This window comes from Merops nubicus, unplaced genomic scaffold (genome assembly GCF_000691845.1).
Source record: "Merops nubicus isolate BGI_N331 unplaced genomic scaffold, ASM69184v1 Scaffold53236, whole genome shotgun sequence".
NCBI classification, from domain to species: Eukaryota; Metazoa; Chordata; class Aves; order Coraciiformes; family Meropidae; genus Merops; species Merops nubicus.
The window spans coordinates 11,378-29,955 of record NW_008616670.1 but is presented as its reverse complement, the minus strand read 5'-3'; the positions used below and the strand labels follow the sequence as shown (position 1 = coordinate 29,955).

The window sequence follows — 18,578 nt, the reverse complement described above, 5'->3', positions numbered from 1 at the left end:
TATGATTCTATGATTCTAAATGCTGTGTCGTGGTGGGTGTGCACAAGGGGGCAGAGCTGGGCAGGCAAATTGCATCTCCTGAGCACCTTCTTGCAACTTCGACTACTTCAATGCAATTTTTTAATACACTTGTGCTAATAACCGATTGCTCTGTTCTTAGTTATGTCAGTTAGTGAATTAGAAAGCATGGCTTATAGATATTTTAATATAGTCCAGGTACTCTTGTTAGCATAATTTGGGCATACTTAAATGAATAACAGTATCTTGTTTTAAATTCTTTACAGCAATTCTTCAGAACATGTAAGTGGACATAGGAGTGCTCCACTGTTGGCAATAGAAAAGTTCATTGAATTTTTATTTCAAAATTTACTACAGTTTTGTTACCATACAGTTGTTTTGGTATTAACAGATCCCTATCAGATTTCTGTAAGGTTTTTCAGGCCTTCTTCCACAGACAACCATCTCAGTCTGCAAAGAGCTCTATTTAAATAACAAACAAACAAGACAGGTTTCCTAACTAAACAAACAAACAAAAAGCTTTTTGGCTGATTTGCATGATAATGTTTTTTGAAAGGCTTAAGTTTAAAGTGTCAATATTCAAAAAAGGTAGATATGGAAAACTTGACTTTACACAAGTATAGAATAAAATACAAAAACTGTTTTCACCTGAATGTAGATCTGTACCTGGTTGACCAGTCAGGCCAGAGAGAGAGTCCTGTAACTGGTAGGTTGATGACGATGAAGTGCCATCAGCTGTGTTGTTTGAGGTCATATATGCACCATATGTTGATGCTGAGTAATACTGTGCATATTGATTTTGGCCAAAAGCTGTATATGATGGATAATCCTAAAATAGCAAATGCAGCAGAGTACTTGATTAAGTAGAGGAACAAATTACTTTTCCACTAAGTATTTCTAAGTGTGCAATAATACAATGTTTGCAAGAGTTTGGGGAGTTTAGTTCAGATTTTTTTTTTTTTTTTAAATTTAACGATATTTAACATTTTTAATTTAGGGATATTTACTAAAAGATTAGGGGGAGGTTGCCAAAATATTTAAGTGCCAAAAGGTGCCACCAGGTATCCATTGGGATTTTGATCGCTTTCTACAGAAAACAGTATTGAACCACAGTGTGTCTAATTCACCATAAGAGATATAAATTAAAATAACATGCTATCACTGGACTTACACAAATGCTTTTGTAATTGATAAGCAAAAATATTAATATTCATACCTGTTGTGAACTACTGAAGTTTGTAGAATTTGAAACAGAATTGTTTGCGTAAATAGTGGACGATGGTGTAAAACTAGAACCTAAAATTAAAAAATACAATTAACTGTGAGAACCTCCTTGTGAAACAAAACAAAATTCTAAAAACTGTATTCCGTTATAAGATGCAGATTAATCAGAAGAATGATCAACTTTTATCTTCCATTTAAACAGTACAATATTGTAATGAAACTTTAAAAGAAATTAAATGCTACTTCCATGCATACAGGCATATGCTCCTGTTCACACCATGCAAGGATGGTATTGGCAGTAAGTCATTGCACCAATCAAGAAAGCATTTTTCAATTTAATGCACTGTCTTACCTCTCCTCAAATACTGTTTTTCTCTTTTTCCTTAATTTCTAAGTTCTAACACTTTAGTGTATGTTCATTTATGAAGCAAAAAACCTTTCAAAGAATATTTAACTTCTCCAGGTGTTATAAATTGATCTGTAATGAGGCATGTCCTTGTTTTCAACATGTCAGATGATTCACATAGTAAGTTGTAATATTTAGAGATTGTATAAGACAAAGAGAAATAAGTATCAAACAATGTCATACTCTGAAACATGGAAACAAGGAAGAGTGACTTGTGTATGCTAATAAATACCAGAAATGCTTCCAGTCCTGCCATGTGATTTCACCCCATGAGAACTGAAGGTGCAAACAGGGACTGAATTGCATAACCGTATCTAAATGAACATATGACCAAAATGTATATATAGAATACATATGTGTGTGTTAGTACTGGAAAAAAATACTTAGCTTTAAATTTTAGAGGTAGAAGTAGCTGCCAATGAGAACTGTTATTGCCAGAGTTCACAAAAATGGAAAATATATTACAGATAAAGAGTGGGCTATCAGCAGCAGTGGGATGGGATGAGCCCTGATGGTGGTGGCTACTCACCTGGCATCTGATAAGAGTAGGGTGTTTGGCCTGGCTGTGGGGTGGAAAACCCTGGGCTGTAACTGAGGCACCCGCTCTGCAGTGGTGATTGGGTCTGCGAGAGCCCACTTTCTGTCTTGATGCCTGGCAACATTACACCCAAATCTGTATAAGAAATTAATTTTCAACCGATTCTTTAAAATATTTTCTTACAGTTGGGAAAATAAAAAGAAAGCAAGCGAAAAACATTCATGTTGGCATCTCTCTTATTTTCAGGTAAGGTGAAGGAATAGGAAAGAGGTTCGGTACCGTAAGTGGGCAGGCTGTAGGGCTGTCCTGTCTGTGAGTAGGCTGTATAGACCGCTGGTTGCTGCATTCCTGAATACTGGGTTTGTCCCGCATAGGCAGACATTGTTTGAGCTGCTGGTGTAGAAAGAATGTGTGGATAGGGCCTAAATATCAGGAAAAATAGCATTACTGTGGCAACAAATACTTTGTATGTTGATTCAAGCAATAAAATATAGAAAAAGGTTTAAAGATGTCCAAAGGCAGTTCATTATTCTGCCAACTGTTCCTCTTCTGGGATTTATTCCATCCCCCAATGAAATAAGCTGAAAACTACTCCAGCTCACATTCCCCAGGGCATCGTGAATATTTCTTGCTGTCCCATCACTACAATTTAATTCTCAGGCTACTGTCCAGCCATAGATGGACTGTGCCACTGCCATACGGCTTCGTGTGGATTTAACCCCTTTCAGCCAAGATCAGCATGCTTAAATCAGAAAAGTCTCCATGGTTTTTTTTTAGTCCAGTTGAGGGAAACGTGAACTAAAAGAATAAAGGGAATACAGAGGTGAACGTTAAAGCTACTACATTATGTCCCCTGTGTATGGTTCTGCTTCAGCAGACATCTAGCCTCTGGCTTCAGTGAGAGGTGGATCGTGCCCATCGAGAGCAGCATGAAAAATATTGATGGCAATACTTTGGTAACCAGATGGGCTTTAAACATTTGGAAAATATGGGTTAGTGAAATAGAATGGAAATAAAAATGGTCTTTTATTTATGAATACTGGGGTTTTATAGAGAGGTTGGATAAAATCAAGTTTAATATTTTTGCCCTCCAGAGCTGCAAAAACATACAGAGAAACATTTGTCTTGGATTGTTTTGTAAGTCAAGTAAGACTTTATGGACCAAGAGTTGAATAAACACACTCTGCAGAATTATGCTAACTGAAGCCTGGCCATTAAAAGCCATGACTAAATTTCAGATTCTAATTTTTAAAATTTTTTTTCTTTCTAATTAGCTCCGTACAGTTGGCAGCAGTTACTATCAAAAAGGATTACTCATTAATTTAGATGCCAATAAGTTATAACACTAGACTAAAAATTCTATTAAACCTTGTAATGTATTTGGCCAAAAGTATCTGATATAGTTTGCCAAAACCTATTTTAAGGGGAATGAGGGCTGTTCTTAGTTCAGACACCTACTTTCTGTATCAATAAATATTGGCTACTATGACATAAATGCAGATTTGTTAAAGAAACCTGAAAGAGCCTAACTGGCTCCAGTTTCAATGTTTTCTCTGTATCAAAGTCACACAGGTAGATGTATCAAATACATGTAAACTAATAGATGATATACTGGCATTAAGCACCCATGCACAACACTGATTGTAGGACAAACAAACTAGTAAGACTGCCAGCTGCAGCAGTTTCATATAACATCTTCAGTGCTTTTTCCTAAATTTCCCACTCCTGAATTCATATCAGAGAGTGTTTTCCTCATAAAAAAAAAAAAAAAAAAAAAAAGAAAGAAATTTTCTATTCATAACAATATCCATTGGATTAAAAATAATTAAAGAAACATATTAAAAGCTAATCCAATTTATTTGATTTTTAAACCTTATGCTATCGGAGGAGGAGGAAGAGGTGGTTCATGACTGAGGAATGTTTGGAAGTGTTTGGCAATGCTGGTACTGGGAAGGTCTGTGACAGGGTTACCCCTCAGTACACATTTTGCACACAGAATTGTGATTTCTAAATATAAACTGTGCACCTGTACACATTGCCAGCCCTACTAAGATGCTGATATCTGACAACGTAATAGTCTGATTTTTTTTCCTTCTGTTGTGTGCAGACATTCAATAGTATTTCTTGTGCAGCAATACTGCACAGAGCAGGGTCTCACTCTGCAGCCATGTGAGGAAAAAAAATGTTGGAGAGAGACCTATAATGGAGTCAGTACTGAGGCTTAAGTATTTTCCTCTCTCCGTTTCTTCTGCTGATGAACAGTTGTCTGCAACAAACCACAAAACTGCCTCCAGCCAAGGTCAATTCCCTATAAAAGACTAGAAGACGTGCAGACACTAACTTGGAGGGATATATCTGTGGAGAGTACTGGTGCGCTGATCTTGGGCTGTAGCCACTACTTGTTATTACTGCAAAAAAGAAAACAAGAGTATGCAGTTAGAAACATCATGAGAGCAATACAGCCAAATAGTCTGAATACTAAGTCAACAACATTTGAAGTTTGTTGAAATGGACAGCTTTTCAGCAAAGTAGATATCACCTGAACTGCAACACCTTAATACAAAAATTAAAAAATCCCAAATCACTCATCATTATACAGAACTCCTTAGCTGGTATGGATGTGTCATGCTTTTGCAGCTTAACCGACATGTTTCTGAGTATATTGCAGAGGTATATATATTTCTTACATCATCTATGATCCACACACCACAGATATTTCAAACTTACAAACTGTATTAAAATTTGTCGTTAAGAAGAATCTCGTGATTTAACTTATGGCATTGCATGGGATTGAAATAACATACACATACTTTCAAAGTCTCACATTAACAAATTGAATTTTAATACTGGCTAGGAAAAATGTTTTACATGGGTCTAGTTAATTTTAGCCATCTTAGGTGATGGAAGATAACGGACTGACTACTAGAAAGCAAGCATGATTTGTCATCAGCAAGCTGAGTAGAATACACCCACTAACAGCAATATTTTTATTTCAAAAGCAAGCATAAACAGTCCTGCCCAGTAGCCATCAAAACTGTGTATGTGTATACTATTCACAGCTGCATTCTTCCAAGAAAACTAACCGAAAAATAGTCATATCCCATTAAAATTTCATTCAGGAGCGGTGCTCATACTGGATTAATTCCAAGTGTTTGGAAGTTTCTCTTTCCTTTAGCCATCTGTCTTGACTAAGACAGATGTATTCCAAATATATGTTCTCTAAAGTGTTGAACCAATCCCTTCAGAGCAAATCCATACTGGGCAAACATACACAGTGTCTTTATAAGGCCATCTGCTGTTCATTCACTTTTCAAAAGATTAAAGTAGTACACAACGAAGCAGTGGAATTTCTTTAGTCTAATCAATCATAGTTGTACTTCAAAGTGTACCCTCTTCCTGAGTTGTTCATAATGGTAGTAGAAACGAACTTTCAGAATTAAATAAGTGACAAAGAGGTTTAGGTTCCAAACTATTTTATGAAACATGATATATTTCTACATCCAGGCCTAATTAACGTCTTTGAGATCTATTGCTTTGAACATATGCAAAACTTCATATTTTTAAAGCAAGTTTAAATGCATTTAGAACATACAGGACTTTAAAGGAAAATGCAGTGGAAGAAAAACAATTACCTTCTTTTTTAAACGTGCGGTTGAATATGGCTTGAAAATAAAGAAGAACTACATAATTTTGGAACACGTGCAAACAGATTTCATAAAAGAGTTGCTGATTGAAAAGAAATTGAGGGTTTGCCTGTTATGGATATATGATGAATTTAATTTTGTGTGGATATTTGTGCTTGGGTTTTTTTTTTTGAGAATGCTTTTCTATGGTTTAAGCTCAATCCACAGCATGATCTACTAGGTGTGCATACAGCTATTCTTGGAGTTAGACAAACCTATAGATGTGTATCTCAACGTAATCAATCTATAGAACTCTACAGGATGCTCTTCATTATTTAAGGCTCAAAGAGTAATTAGTCTTCCCTGTTGTATCCTTATGACCTTTCTAAAGACAAGCAATAGCTAACAGGGTGACCTTGGTGATTCTCAGGGCAAGGAACTTTTGTGATCCATTATCAGCTTATCGGATCTTTTTCACCCACACTGTTCTACTTTTTGTCTGATCATTTGCTGGATGACAGCTCATTTGATTAATCAGTTTGCTTAAAGCACATTTACCATTTCATTACTCCTGATGTAAACTACCAAAAAAAATTACTGCTCACTTAAAATCACCTGAGCTATCAAAACCTCATGTTTTTCAGCAAAAATTGTCCTGCCTGCATTTTTATTCTTTCTGCATATGCCTGATTTTATAAATTCAGAAAAGAAAATAAAATACTTTGGGAATGTGTTTGCTTTTAGATTTCCTTTTTATTTTATTTTTTTTTAAATTCAATTTCCCTGATGATACTACCAGTTGTACAGGAGAAAAAAAAGAGGCAAATGTCCCCAAAGTAAATTGTGTACCTTCCAAGCCGTTTCTTTCACTCTTTCTGTGGTATCTTGTCCCATTGATGTGTGCACTACATTTTAGCCTGTGACATGTTTGAGGAACACAGGGTGTAAGATCTGCCATAACAGACCACTATGACTGAGCAGAGCCTGTGGACTACATCTGTATCTCGTAGATCAGATTGGTAATTCTGAGGGTTATCAAACAACTTCCACTGCTCAATAGCTTCCTAACCCTATTGACAATAGAGAGGGTGGTAGAGGCAGGCTGTTAACAGTTTTTATAACCGCACCACTTTGTAAAGCCATTTATGTGAATAGTGCTAAATACTGATTTATGTTCTTGATATTAAACCCAGAATCAAAACTGTTTCTTCTCTGAAAAACTCAAATATTTCTAAGAATTTACTACTTGAAATGATCGGAGGAATGTTCTTCAGGGTGGGTACAAGACCCTTGATTTCTGCAGTTTCACTACAGTGGTGAGGGCATATAGACCTCACCTAATGCTGATTCATAGAGGGAACAAGAAGCTGACAGCCAGGTCTTACCAGTTCCCCTATTAGCTCAAATGCCAAGGTGGCTGTGGAGAATTTAAATGACCATAAAGTGTTCAGATAGCACCTGTTGCATTCAGTATATTAACATACACTGGAGTTTTGTGTTGTTTCATTATGTATCTGGAAAATTACATGAAAAGAGGTTGGGTTAAAAGGAACTAATTTAAATAACAAATCACAATGTTGTGGAATAATTACTGAAGGTGACTTAGAAATTAAGCTTATATTAAAGGTACGGCATTGTTCACGCACTAAGGAAATGTTAAGAAGGATATCGCTCAGAATCTAAGCCTAGCCACTCCCAGTCCCTCTGATACCTGAAGGCAAGCTAGAACACAAGGGGGTTCATTTTCTGCCAAATTACCTTTTAACACAACAAATGTCTATACACAAAGGGACTAAATGTAGGTTATACAGCAGTGGAGGTTCCTAACTTCAACTTTAGAGACTTCAGAAATAGTCTTCTATATCCTTTCTGTGTGTAAGAAATACTAGGTAAAAGGGATGATGAGAACTTCAAATGTCTCTTCCTCTGCTTCATTAAAATCATAAACAGTTCTCAAATTAATCGAGTATTGTAAGCCATATAAACAGAAGAATGCATGTACTCACTGTATGGAAGCTGCAGCAAATTTGCAGAGTACAAAAATGCTCAGTTCAAGGCTGTTCTGCAGCTCTCCACGTCCTGTGAATACCTCCCCCCACCCCAAATGGGAGTCTGCTGCAGGACCACAAAGCTTCAACTCAAGTATACCAGTACTAATTACCAACTCTCATTCTTTGAAGAAAATGAAGGAAGAGGGGTGTGCAACATGACTCTCCACCTGGCTAACCCTTGCTAAGAGGCACAGTTTCTCCCAGGGGCAGCTCTGCAGCACCGAGGAACCAGAGGCCTGAGCGGGAGCTGCAACACATGAGCAGCAGCCCTGAGAAGAAGCTTGCCCAACAGCCTGGGCAAAGTCACTGTGGCAGTTGTCACTCTAAATTCAAGAGACCTATGTGCTTTATTTTTCAACTTTTCGATCCAAAATTGGGGTTCTTCATGGTTACTTGTGAAGCTTAATCTGTCTCTCCTGGTCCACAGCCATCACTTTCTGTGTTACAGCTGGCCATTATGGACAGAGCTGGCTACTTTACACCCCACAGGGCTTGTTCAGCCTTCTGCTCAGCTCCAGGACATCTCACAGGCTGTGACTGCCCTTGGAGCATGGAAATCAATTTTAATGGGTAGGATATTTGAAGGCAAGGATTTCTGCATGGCAAACTCAAAAGGGTCTCAGTACAAGATTTCTCTTTCACCTGTCTCATTACAGAAAATATATTAATAACATACCTAAATTCTTACCTACTCAAAAAGGATGCTAGAGTCCTTCTAACCTATGCTTGTATAAGACAGAGTAGGTGATACCCCTGCTAGTGGCCTATATGTTTAGGCATCCTCACAAAATGAGCTCAGAGGTGTGCTTAAAGCTGTAGGAAAGCACTAGCATTATCACTTTGTCACAGCGGGGGCACGTATGTATGTCACTTACGTGACTGTTAAGAAAACCCAAACTGTTCAGTGTTGGGTTTTGTTATGCATTGTTTTCAGTTGCAGCTTGCTTGCTTGAAATGACATCTTCCTACCAGTCAACATTTACTGTCTTTGGCAACACATTAAACTTCCCAAATAACTGGTTAGTTAAAAATTCAGAGTTTTTTGGGTTTTTTTTTTGTTTTTTGTTTTTTTTTTTTGGGGGGGTGAGTTCTTTAGCACTTCTGCCACAAAACTGATCAAGTCAAATTGTCCAGTTTGCAAGTACCAGTAAAAGGCAAGTGTAAAAGTTATGGATTTACTCTTTGTGAAGGGCTCAGTCCACTATCGAGGTAGCTCAGTGTCTTGCTCTGATGAAGACTGCACATCACCCAGACAGGCAGACTATTGATTTCCCACTCTGAATGGCCATACTCATTTAATGCTTGAGTTTGTGGCCTAAACTGAGAATCAGGCTCATATTTCTTTTGAGTATGCAGGTGGCTAGCAGACAAAAATGACTGTGTAAGGCTCAAATTCCTGTCTTTTTTTGGAGGCACCGATTGTTTCCAAATCTCCAAAGTGCAGAGATCTCAACACTTCTTTTGAAGTCAGTGGAAGCTAACGGGTGAGTGGCACCTGGGGAAATCAAGCTGTTACTTAGCTATCTAAACCTGAACTGGAGGCTGCGACTTCTGGCACCCCTTTATAAAACTTTGCTTCAGCCACATTTTACAAACAGAGTCCAACTCACGTGTCTTAAATAGATGGCAGAAGCTTATAAAATTTCACCAATAATGACAAAATCATACATGTAGTTAGACATTTTATAATCTGTAAACATTACTAATAAAATTTTAGCATAAACTAACAACAGAGTGAAAAAGAAAAGTTAATTTTTAGCTAAAACTATTAATTTTTTTATGGAATTTATTAAACTGTAAGCTGATGGGATTACTATCAGTTTAATCATAATGAGGATAATGGTTTATTTTCTTCTCATAAGAAATGGCATACACTTGCTTTGCAAAAGACCTTTTTTCAGGCACTAAATTTGTTATAAATGCTTTTCTGAATAACCAGCTTTGGAGTATATAGGCATTTACTGATGCTTAAATAAACTATTTCAGAAACATTCTATTTTTAAAACATTTACATTACACAGAAACACTGTGATTTTTAAAATGTTTTAAACAGGGCTTGACTACCTAGGTCTATGAAAGTAATCGTAGCATCAATCTGGAGTGGTGATTCCCAGCTTCAGTGACGTTTAAGTCAGGTCATCACTGAACTGGTATTTTCAGATGAAAAATTTATTCTCCCACTCTCCTTGCTAATATTATCATTAGCAGGATTCAGCTTAATGATTACATGGCAGATTATCTGTACATTTCCCCAGTTCATTACCTTTATAATTTATAGGAATCTATTTAAAAACTGCTGTTTGCTGATTTTTTTTAAGTACCTGAAACTTACGTTTATTTAAAGTAATATAAAGACTTTATTTTCATGGAGAGAAAGTAGTTTATGGCAATCTGATCAATGTTTAAACTAGCACACTGCTCACAGGAATAAAAAGATTAGCACTGAAATATAACCCTTAAGATCTTAAATTTTACAAATTAGAATGGCTGTTACAAATACAAGCCTTTTTTCCTTTCTAAGATAGTACGAGACTGAGAAAAATCTACAGTACAATGATAATATTATTACTATGTCTTTTGCATACAGTAATTGTCTTAGACATCACTAAAGATTCTCTAAGATCATAGCTCATGAAAACTGTAGTTTTTCACTGACAAAAATGAAAAAACATCATCATTATTATTATTATTATTATTATGTATGGAAATGTTACATTATTGTATTTTTTTTTAAGATTGCTTCCATGCAGTGAAATGTTCATAAGTGAAGGTTATTATATGCTATATTAATGTGCATCTAACAATATGTGATCTCATTATGGCTTTACCTGACCCAGTAAAAGTGTCAAGCGATCCATCTCCAGTTGTTGTTGTTGTTTCACTGCTGTTCATGGGTTCTGTTTTGACTGCAAGAAGAGACACTACATAGAAGAATAAGTAGACATGAGATTTTACTTCTAAATGTATCCTGGAGTCCTCATGAGAGTCTCACTGGTGGTAGTCCAGCTAGAACAAGCATGCGGTGCATCAGCTTCAACCTTCACTCTACCACCATATTGAGACAATCTGCACTTGCTCGGTCTGAAATGGTCATGCATCTACATAGCTTTCTATCTGTGCACTCCCCTACCTACTGGTTTTAGCAACTGCAGTGTCTTCTGGGGAGATTTCAGCCTAAATCTAATTGATTCTAACAATTCCCTAGGAGTAGCAAAGACGAAGGAAACATTAGCTGTCAAGGGATGTAGCACATAACAAAAATAGTTTTGCCTGACAAGTGAAACAATAATAATATGGTTTCATGCTCATATCGAAGCAAATTACTTTCACAGTGCCAGCATTCTGCCTTTCCCCTTCCCCTTCTACAGAGTCTGTGGAGGGCTTTTTGAGCTAGGTCACCACCAAGCAATTTTTCATAAATGAAAAGAGAAGTTTAAAAGAAAAAAAAAAAAAAAAAAAAAGGCAGAAGAACTACAGTAGGACACAAATGACAACCACAAGTCAGCTTCTGACTCACAGGTTACCAAACGTTTGGGTCTGCTATGAACTCAAACTGTTTCTTAAGAATCATCATGCACTCTTACCATCCAAGCTATTACTGAAAGCACCTCAGAGGCAATCTAGATTTTACAGTTTAGTATGTTACCTGAACAGACCATCTGGCATGGACTTTTGTCATGGAGTTTGGAAACCACCCTTCTAACTTACGTTGTAAAACAGCAGTACAAAACCCACTGGAGCTTTTATTACATGTTTGACTGGCAAATGTGAAAACCTTCAACGTATTATCACAACAGCTTTGTGAAGGTCAGTTTAGTGTGTAAGTGAGAGTTTATCACACATATATCAGCACTGGGCTTATAGATACCACAGAACAGGACACTGCCTGGGGTCACAGAGCAAAGTGGCAATAAGAACCTCTGCAGGCCACTACCATGGCTACATGCCAGTTATTGAAATTCCCAGGACGCATCTTGGGATCTGTGGAGAAGCCCTTGCTGTGACAGCTGGGCTAGCAGAGCACTCCCTGCAGGTCTAACATTGGCCAAGCACAGGCATTTTCTGCCAGTTACCTGATGCCCCAACTTCGCTGCCGCCATGCTTGACTTCACTGGCAATAATAAGGGGAGCAGGGGAATTTCAGCTTCTGAGCTGGCAATGAATTTATAAACCATAGCTCAGATTCAAGTCACCTAATTTCCTTTTATGTTCAGTCAAGAAAGAGAAGTACTTCAGGTAATTCAGTCCAAGCACAGCCTGAGCTGCCCTCGAGTTCAGCATCGCTCTTACAGTCTGTAGGGGAAAAGGTAGTGGATGAGCTAAATAAAGGAATGGGAAACAAATATTCAGAACAACACCTACAGAACCTTTCTGTTGTTTCTCCTTGTGTCTGTGAGCACAACGGGGAGCTCACCGAGAACTGCAGAGCTGCCTGTGATGGGCCCTGTGTGAGTTTCTGATCCTACACCCAATTTCCAGTCACACAGGTTAACTGATCCTTCTTCAGTAAGTCATATGGGGAGTTCAAAAGGATGCCTTGTTTAGATCCAAGTAAGGAAAGTGAGAAATTGGGATGTATTTCTCTTTGTGACAGGGAGAGTGCCCCGAAGTGTCACCAGTGCCCAGGTGCTAATCAAACCAAGTGGCACCTTCTTACACAAATTATACAGTTCTATATTTCCATTTACTGTGCAAGAATTAAAAATACTTGAATGTGTGTCTTTTTAATGTAAACTTCTTTTCATTATCATTTATCTTCAGTAAAACTGCCATACCCACATATTCTCCTTGCAAGCAGGAGGATATTAATTCAATATGAAATCATCAAGGAAGAACTTTAGCTACATTTTTTTCAAACTGTTGTACACATTCTGCCGGCTATTCTGATTTTTTTTTTAAAAAAGCTGTAATAAAAATGACACAAAATGAACAAAGTGGTTCATCAGAATAATCAATCATTTCCATTTCTCTATTTAGATAAGAAAGATGTAATTTTATTTTCGTCAGATCAATAAAATACTCATCAAGAAAAAGCTTAAGGGTCATTTGTCACAAAATAATTGCTTCCACTGAGCATCAGGCCTCTCAGTCATGTGGAAGATTTACTGTTGCCTGAAGTATGAAAAGTAACTAAATTAATTTGTTTTCTGATTACTATAGAGAGATGTCTACATGTACTTCAGTAGGAGAATGAAAAATCATACTAAGTGGGAAAGAGATGCATTTTTCCCTCTAAAGATCTTTAGTCATATTTTTCTTTACAGGGTGCATGTTTCTCTTCTCTGCACAGTATTGACATTTACGTACATGAAAAAAAAGCCTACTTTTTATTATCTTTATCTCTTTCTGTTCAAGAAGGTATTCCCACTATTGCCCATGTTGAGTTACAAGCCTATGTTCAATTTTGCATCCAGAAAGATATTCCAGTCTGTGACTATGTAACTAGTTCTGGTTAATGCCAGCTGCAGTCCACTTCCATCAGCACCAACAGTCACCATCTTTTCCTCTCCCTCTCAAGCAAAAAAGGATCTAAACCAAAAGAAACTCTCTCACATACACTTGAGGAAAAACAGCAAATTGACACTGCATTTTGTTGAAAAATACATGTGAAAGTATATTTATATGTGCCTGATTTTAAACAGTTTTATGCTGTTACACTCAGATTTTATCACAGTAAGGAATTCATCAAGGTTTTTTTCTGTGTTGCTAGAGATTTAGATTATTGTCTTTCTTTATGTCGCGTGTCATTAAAACAAGAGCAGAGAAGGCACAAAACTATCTAAAAAGAAAGAATTCTAACATCAGATCAAAATCTTAGGAACATTTAAAAACTGACACCAATTGAAAACACAGAGTCATCTCTGTTTCCCACATGCAAGATAAAGCGTGGTTCTGATACTACTGCTATGGCAACTACTCTAGACATAATGCAAAGACTAAGAGTTTGAACCAGCATTTTGGATGAATACTTTAAAGACCACACATTTAATACTCTATATTTTAAAGTGTGGATTGTTTTTTTTTTTTCTTTTTCTTTTTTTTTTTTTTTTTTACAAATCAAAAGAGTAAAAATAAAAAGCAATTTCAAGCTGGAAATACATTTGAGTGTTGCTAAAAGTGAAGACCGCACATACTAATAGAGTAGAGCTACCAGGATCATCAAGGGCTGGAGTGTACAATGTACAAGGACAGACAGAAGAAACTGTCCCTGTTCTGCCCTATGAAAAGAAGGCTGAGGGAAAAGCTAATTGCTGCCTGCAGCTGTCTAATGGGAAGGTGGAAAGATGACAAAAAACAAAGACACACTCTTCTCAGAAGGTGCTCTGTGAAAATACAGGAGTCAACAGATACAATCTACAGCAAGGGAAAAATCCAATTAGATCTAAGAGGGAAATTCTTCTCTGTAAGAGTAGTCAGGCCCTGGGACAGATGCCCAGAGAGGCTGTGGCACCTCCATCTTGGAGACACTCAACATTAAACTAGACAATGCCTTGAGCAACATGATCTAACAGCAAAGCTGGCCCTGCTCTGAGCAGAGTTTGGCTGAGTTGACCTCCAGGGATCCCTTCCAAACTTAATTCTTCTAAGATGAACTCAGAATACAGCTCCCTACATGAAACAGCTTCTACAGTATGAGTTCTCTACTTGATCAAAGCACACAGCAGAACAACATGACGAGCACTCTGACAATGTCTATTTTTCCCAAAGAACCTTTCTATCTTAAGGACTGAAACTGAACACAGTTTTAGGAGCAAGAGATGCCACTACTGTGCATGAAGCAGGACAAGCAAGTGCAATAGCTATTAGAGCAAACAAGTCCGACTGGAAGCCCACATAAAACAGTAAACCACACAGCTTGTCACAGGTACAATTCTTCTCTTTTAGTGAGTCTTAAGGGTATATGGGAATGTACTGAACTAGAAGAACAGATCTAAACATTCTACTACCTACAAAAAATCATATTTAATGCACGTAATGCAAGGATTTTTGCATTATGTTTTCTCACTATTAATAATTAGTACTTAAATTATTATCTCCCACATTTACCTGAACATGCTGAACTGAGTGACAGACTAAGTTAGCTCAGTCCTCCCCTAAACTTATTCTTGTGACTGACAAGAAGCATTCATGAGGAATCACTAATTGTAGTGCAAACTGTCTCCTGTGCTCAAGTCTGAATTTTCTTTTGGGTAAATTCTCTCTGGGTATGTGGCTTACAAATGGCAAGCGAATTCTGAGTGTTTTTTTAAAAGGAAAGTTTCTGAGAACTTCCTAACTTTAGTGCAAACCTACACAGCTTAACACCCATGTAACGGATTGTAGAGAGACATGGTGATGCATGTTTACACCTATGATTAATCCCATATGTACTGCAATAGTGTCACATATATAATTATTATTATTAATCTTTATAACTCATAATAATTAATAATACATGAAAGGAAACTCATATATGAAAACAGCAGCTTTAGAATATTTGGCCAGACGTTTGTAAAGTGGCAAGTTACGTGTAGCAGCACACTAGACATAAGGTTCAATTAACAGTGAAAGTAGTAGCAGGAGTAGTAACAATAATGTCAACCTTAATTTGAGCTCAGGTAATCATGCATTGTTGTACCTAAAAATAAAAGAAAAACAAATGGGCATCCTGTGGAAAATCCACTAGTCTGACTTCCAGCAATGCTGACCATTGGCAGTTCCCAGCAATGCTGAGCACCATCAGCCTCTCCCAAGTCTCTCAGAGCATGTAGACAGTCAAGCTAATTTCAGGCAGGTTAAATTCTCCTTGTTCATCAAATGAATTTCACAGTATGGTAAGAAAACCATTTATTGCAACTTTCTATCAGTTTTCTGGCTGTGGGAAGGGCCTCTGAGAAGAGGTGGAAAAAAGAGGTGAGGAAAAAACCCTATGAAAATGTTCAAGCTGCATAACAAAAGAACAGAGCAAACCAAGGGAGATGTTCCACAGCAGCCACAGAGGCACACCACCACACACATGCACTGTACCAGGGACTCTCATACTTGTTGCAGAAGAAGGAGTATTGCAACTCAGCAACCAGTCTGCAGTATTTAACACGGTCATGTTGTCTCCTGAGAACAGGAATGGTATAATGGTTCATTCTCCCAGTATCTGTCCAGTGTACGTGAATAGCCTTCAAGGCAAGTAAGCGTTTTTGCACTTTGAGACAAGTCTTTTAATTTAATTTTAATTCTAATTTATGAGTATTATTTTAACTGGTTTATTTATGCTAGTATAATATAGAGGCATCTAGTTATTAGTGTTCTTTAACGGTACGCTTGAAGTTTTCCCTTCCCTTTATGTTGGAATAAGGACTCTATTTAAAAATATAAATAGGTTGAACCTTAAAGGTTCAGCCCTTCTCTGCAGATCTCTGTTACCCTCTGAAGCACATACACTTTTTATTGGCATTAACAGATACGGTTTTATTGAATAGGGATAAATTGATAAAATGCTTTACATTGTGGACAGAAGAACAAACTAAAAAACAAAAAATTCGTGTTGCAAACTTAAAATAAACTCCAAAAAAGAGGGCTGAAACTCCAGCTTGACTTGTATCAATGATGCCATTCTCACGGACACATAATTGGAATAGGACTCCATCTCATAATGTGGCACCCACTGCTCTAATTCAGCTACAGCAGAATTCACAATCTGAAAGTGTTGGAACATCTGTGTTGTAACTGCATGGTAGTGCTCTCCTTACTGTAATAGATATAGAAGTAATAACCAGTTACTTTTGAGGAAAATCTAAAAAGCTCTTTATGACAAACTTTCATTATCTGCCAAGAAATGGAATTAGCATGTTCATCATACTAAATAAATAAAAAATTACCTAAGCCTCATTTTGATGCAGTTCTTTTGACAGAGATTTTAAATTAACCTAAATGTGTGTAGCTCAGGTTGTACTTCAGCAATGAAGTATGATGCAGAAAATGGAATCTATTTCAAATTACCAATGGGTATAGCCAAACCTTTAACACTGTTCAAATCAACCATTCCAAGATCTTTCTTGTTTCACCTTTGCACAGTTCTGCCTCTTAATTCAACTGGAGCAAACAAAGAATTGTTGTTGGAATTAGATTTACACTGGCACAACTGCCATTTTTTCATAATTCTTTCTAGGTTTATAAATGGGTTTATGCTCATCCTTGAAATTATGCTATAAAAATGCATATGGCTAAAACCTAGACAAAACTTTCTATATGACACCACTATCTTATACTTACCTCCTGTTCCATTTGTTGTAACTGATGTACTACTGAGATTAGGTTTATCCAGTTTGGAACTACCTGGTGCATCACTGCTTCCAACAAGATTATGAGGACTGGCTAGATCTTGCATTTCCATAGACCTGTTAAAGAAGAAGGTGCCAGTATTTAAATGTATTGTGATACTATCTGTAATAATGTGCTTTTACTATAACAACTGTTTTTTACATGGAGAGTTTGTAATGCAGGCAGATTAACAAATCAATATAGGTTCCTTTAAGGCCGCCTTTGATTTTTAAACCAACTTAGGAAAGTAGCTTAAAATTTAGTGTGAATAGCAACAATGCAATTAAATTTTTTTTTAATTTTTCTTTCAGTTATTATGAAGTAAATGACAAAGGCTTACAAAATTTCTCAAAGAGCTTGTAAAAGATGTGCATGAGGGAGGGATAAATGGATAAATACACTTATATTTCCTAGAAAAAAAACAGATAAATTAAGTCTTGTTAGACTGACAATTGCAATCTAATTTGCAGTGTGTGCTCACCTACTCCTTGCTTCATTTTTAAATTATTTACACATATTTTTTCCCCAAAGAAATATTTTTGCTACAGATAACAAAGTTACCAGCCCATCTGCAATGGGAGAACCGTTTACCATATGTGTATTACAAAGGCAAACAGAAAGATTGTCTTACAGAGCTGTAAAAGCCCAACGGCATTGTAGAAGAGTAAAACGGATAGGAAAGAGATGAACAGTTGGGATAGTTCAGTAACAATAACTGCTCCTCTATATTCATATTCTGACCAGGAAAACCAGTGGGAAATCATTAAGTCAATACCAAACATCTCAAGTATTTATTATGAGTTTCACTTTGAAATTGCCTATCTTCTGTGCTCCATACATCCTCCTCTGGGGAATTAAAAAACAACACACAAAACCCCACTGTCTTTCCATCAAATATTGGTTTTCTGTCTGAATCTATTTCTTCTTCCAAGATAAGGAAAAAAACAAATAAACAAACAAAACCCTCCACAACCATACAGGCCATTTCGTGCTCCTAATTTCTTTGATCTCCTGCATGCTTTAGATTTCCTCTCACTGCATTCCTTTAACCCAAAACACAGCTTTTGTATCTTGAGTATGTTCCAGGAAATGTAGGAAATACTACGTCTCAACTGGGAAAATGCACCAAGGCCTTACCCAAAGGCACATGAAGCAAAGAACCTCATTTACTCCAGTGGATGCTCAAATCAAACCCAAGCTGCACCAGTACTCCACTGGCAGAGCAGCATCCCTAGCAGCAACCTTGATGAGCAGGGGCAAACTGATACTGCAGGAGTCCATGCACCAGCAGGTAAGAATTTTATCGCCACATTCAAGGAAATGCAAAGGTATAAACTGACGTTTGAACTGCCTTGACCTAGATTTCTTCATCTAATTGTATGTACATTTTTCCACATCTGTCAGCAGTGCATTATATTTAT

At 37.0% G+C, this 18,578-nt stretch overlaps 1 protein-coding gene across 1 annotated transcript; it reads right to left on the bottom strand.

The window, feature by feature from the left end:
- Positions 1-666: 666 nt before the first annotated feature.
- On the bottom strand, positions 667-17,234 carry LOC103775428 (eyes absent homolog 4-like; the record flags this gene model as incomplete). The annotated part of the gene is made up of 8 exons (XM_008942880.1): positions 667-847; positions 1,235-1,314; positions 2,178-2,321; positions 2,466-2,608; positions 4,528-4,594; positions 10,689-10,781; positions 15,883-15,951; positions 17,110-17,234. Coding segments are annotated over 8 exons (902 nt in total), but the record flags the coding sequence as incomplete, so codon positions are not given.
- Between the last annotated feature and the right edge of the window lie 1,344 nt (positions 17,235-18,578).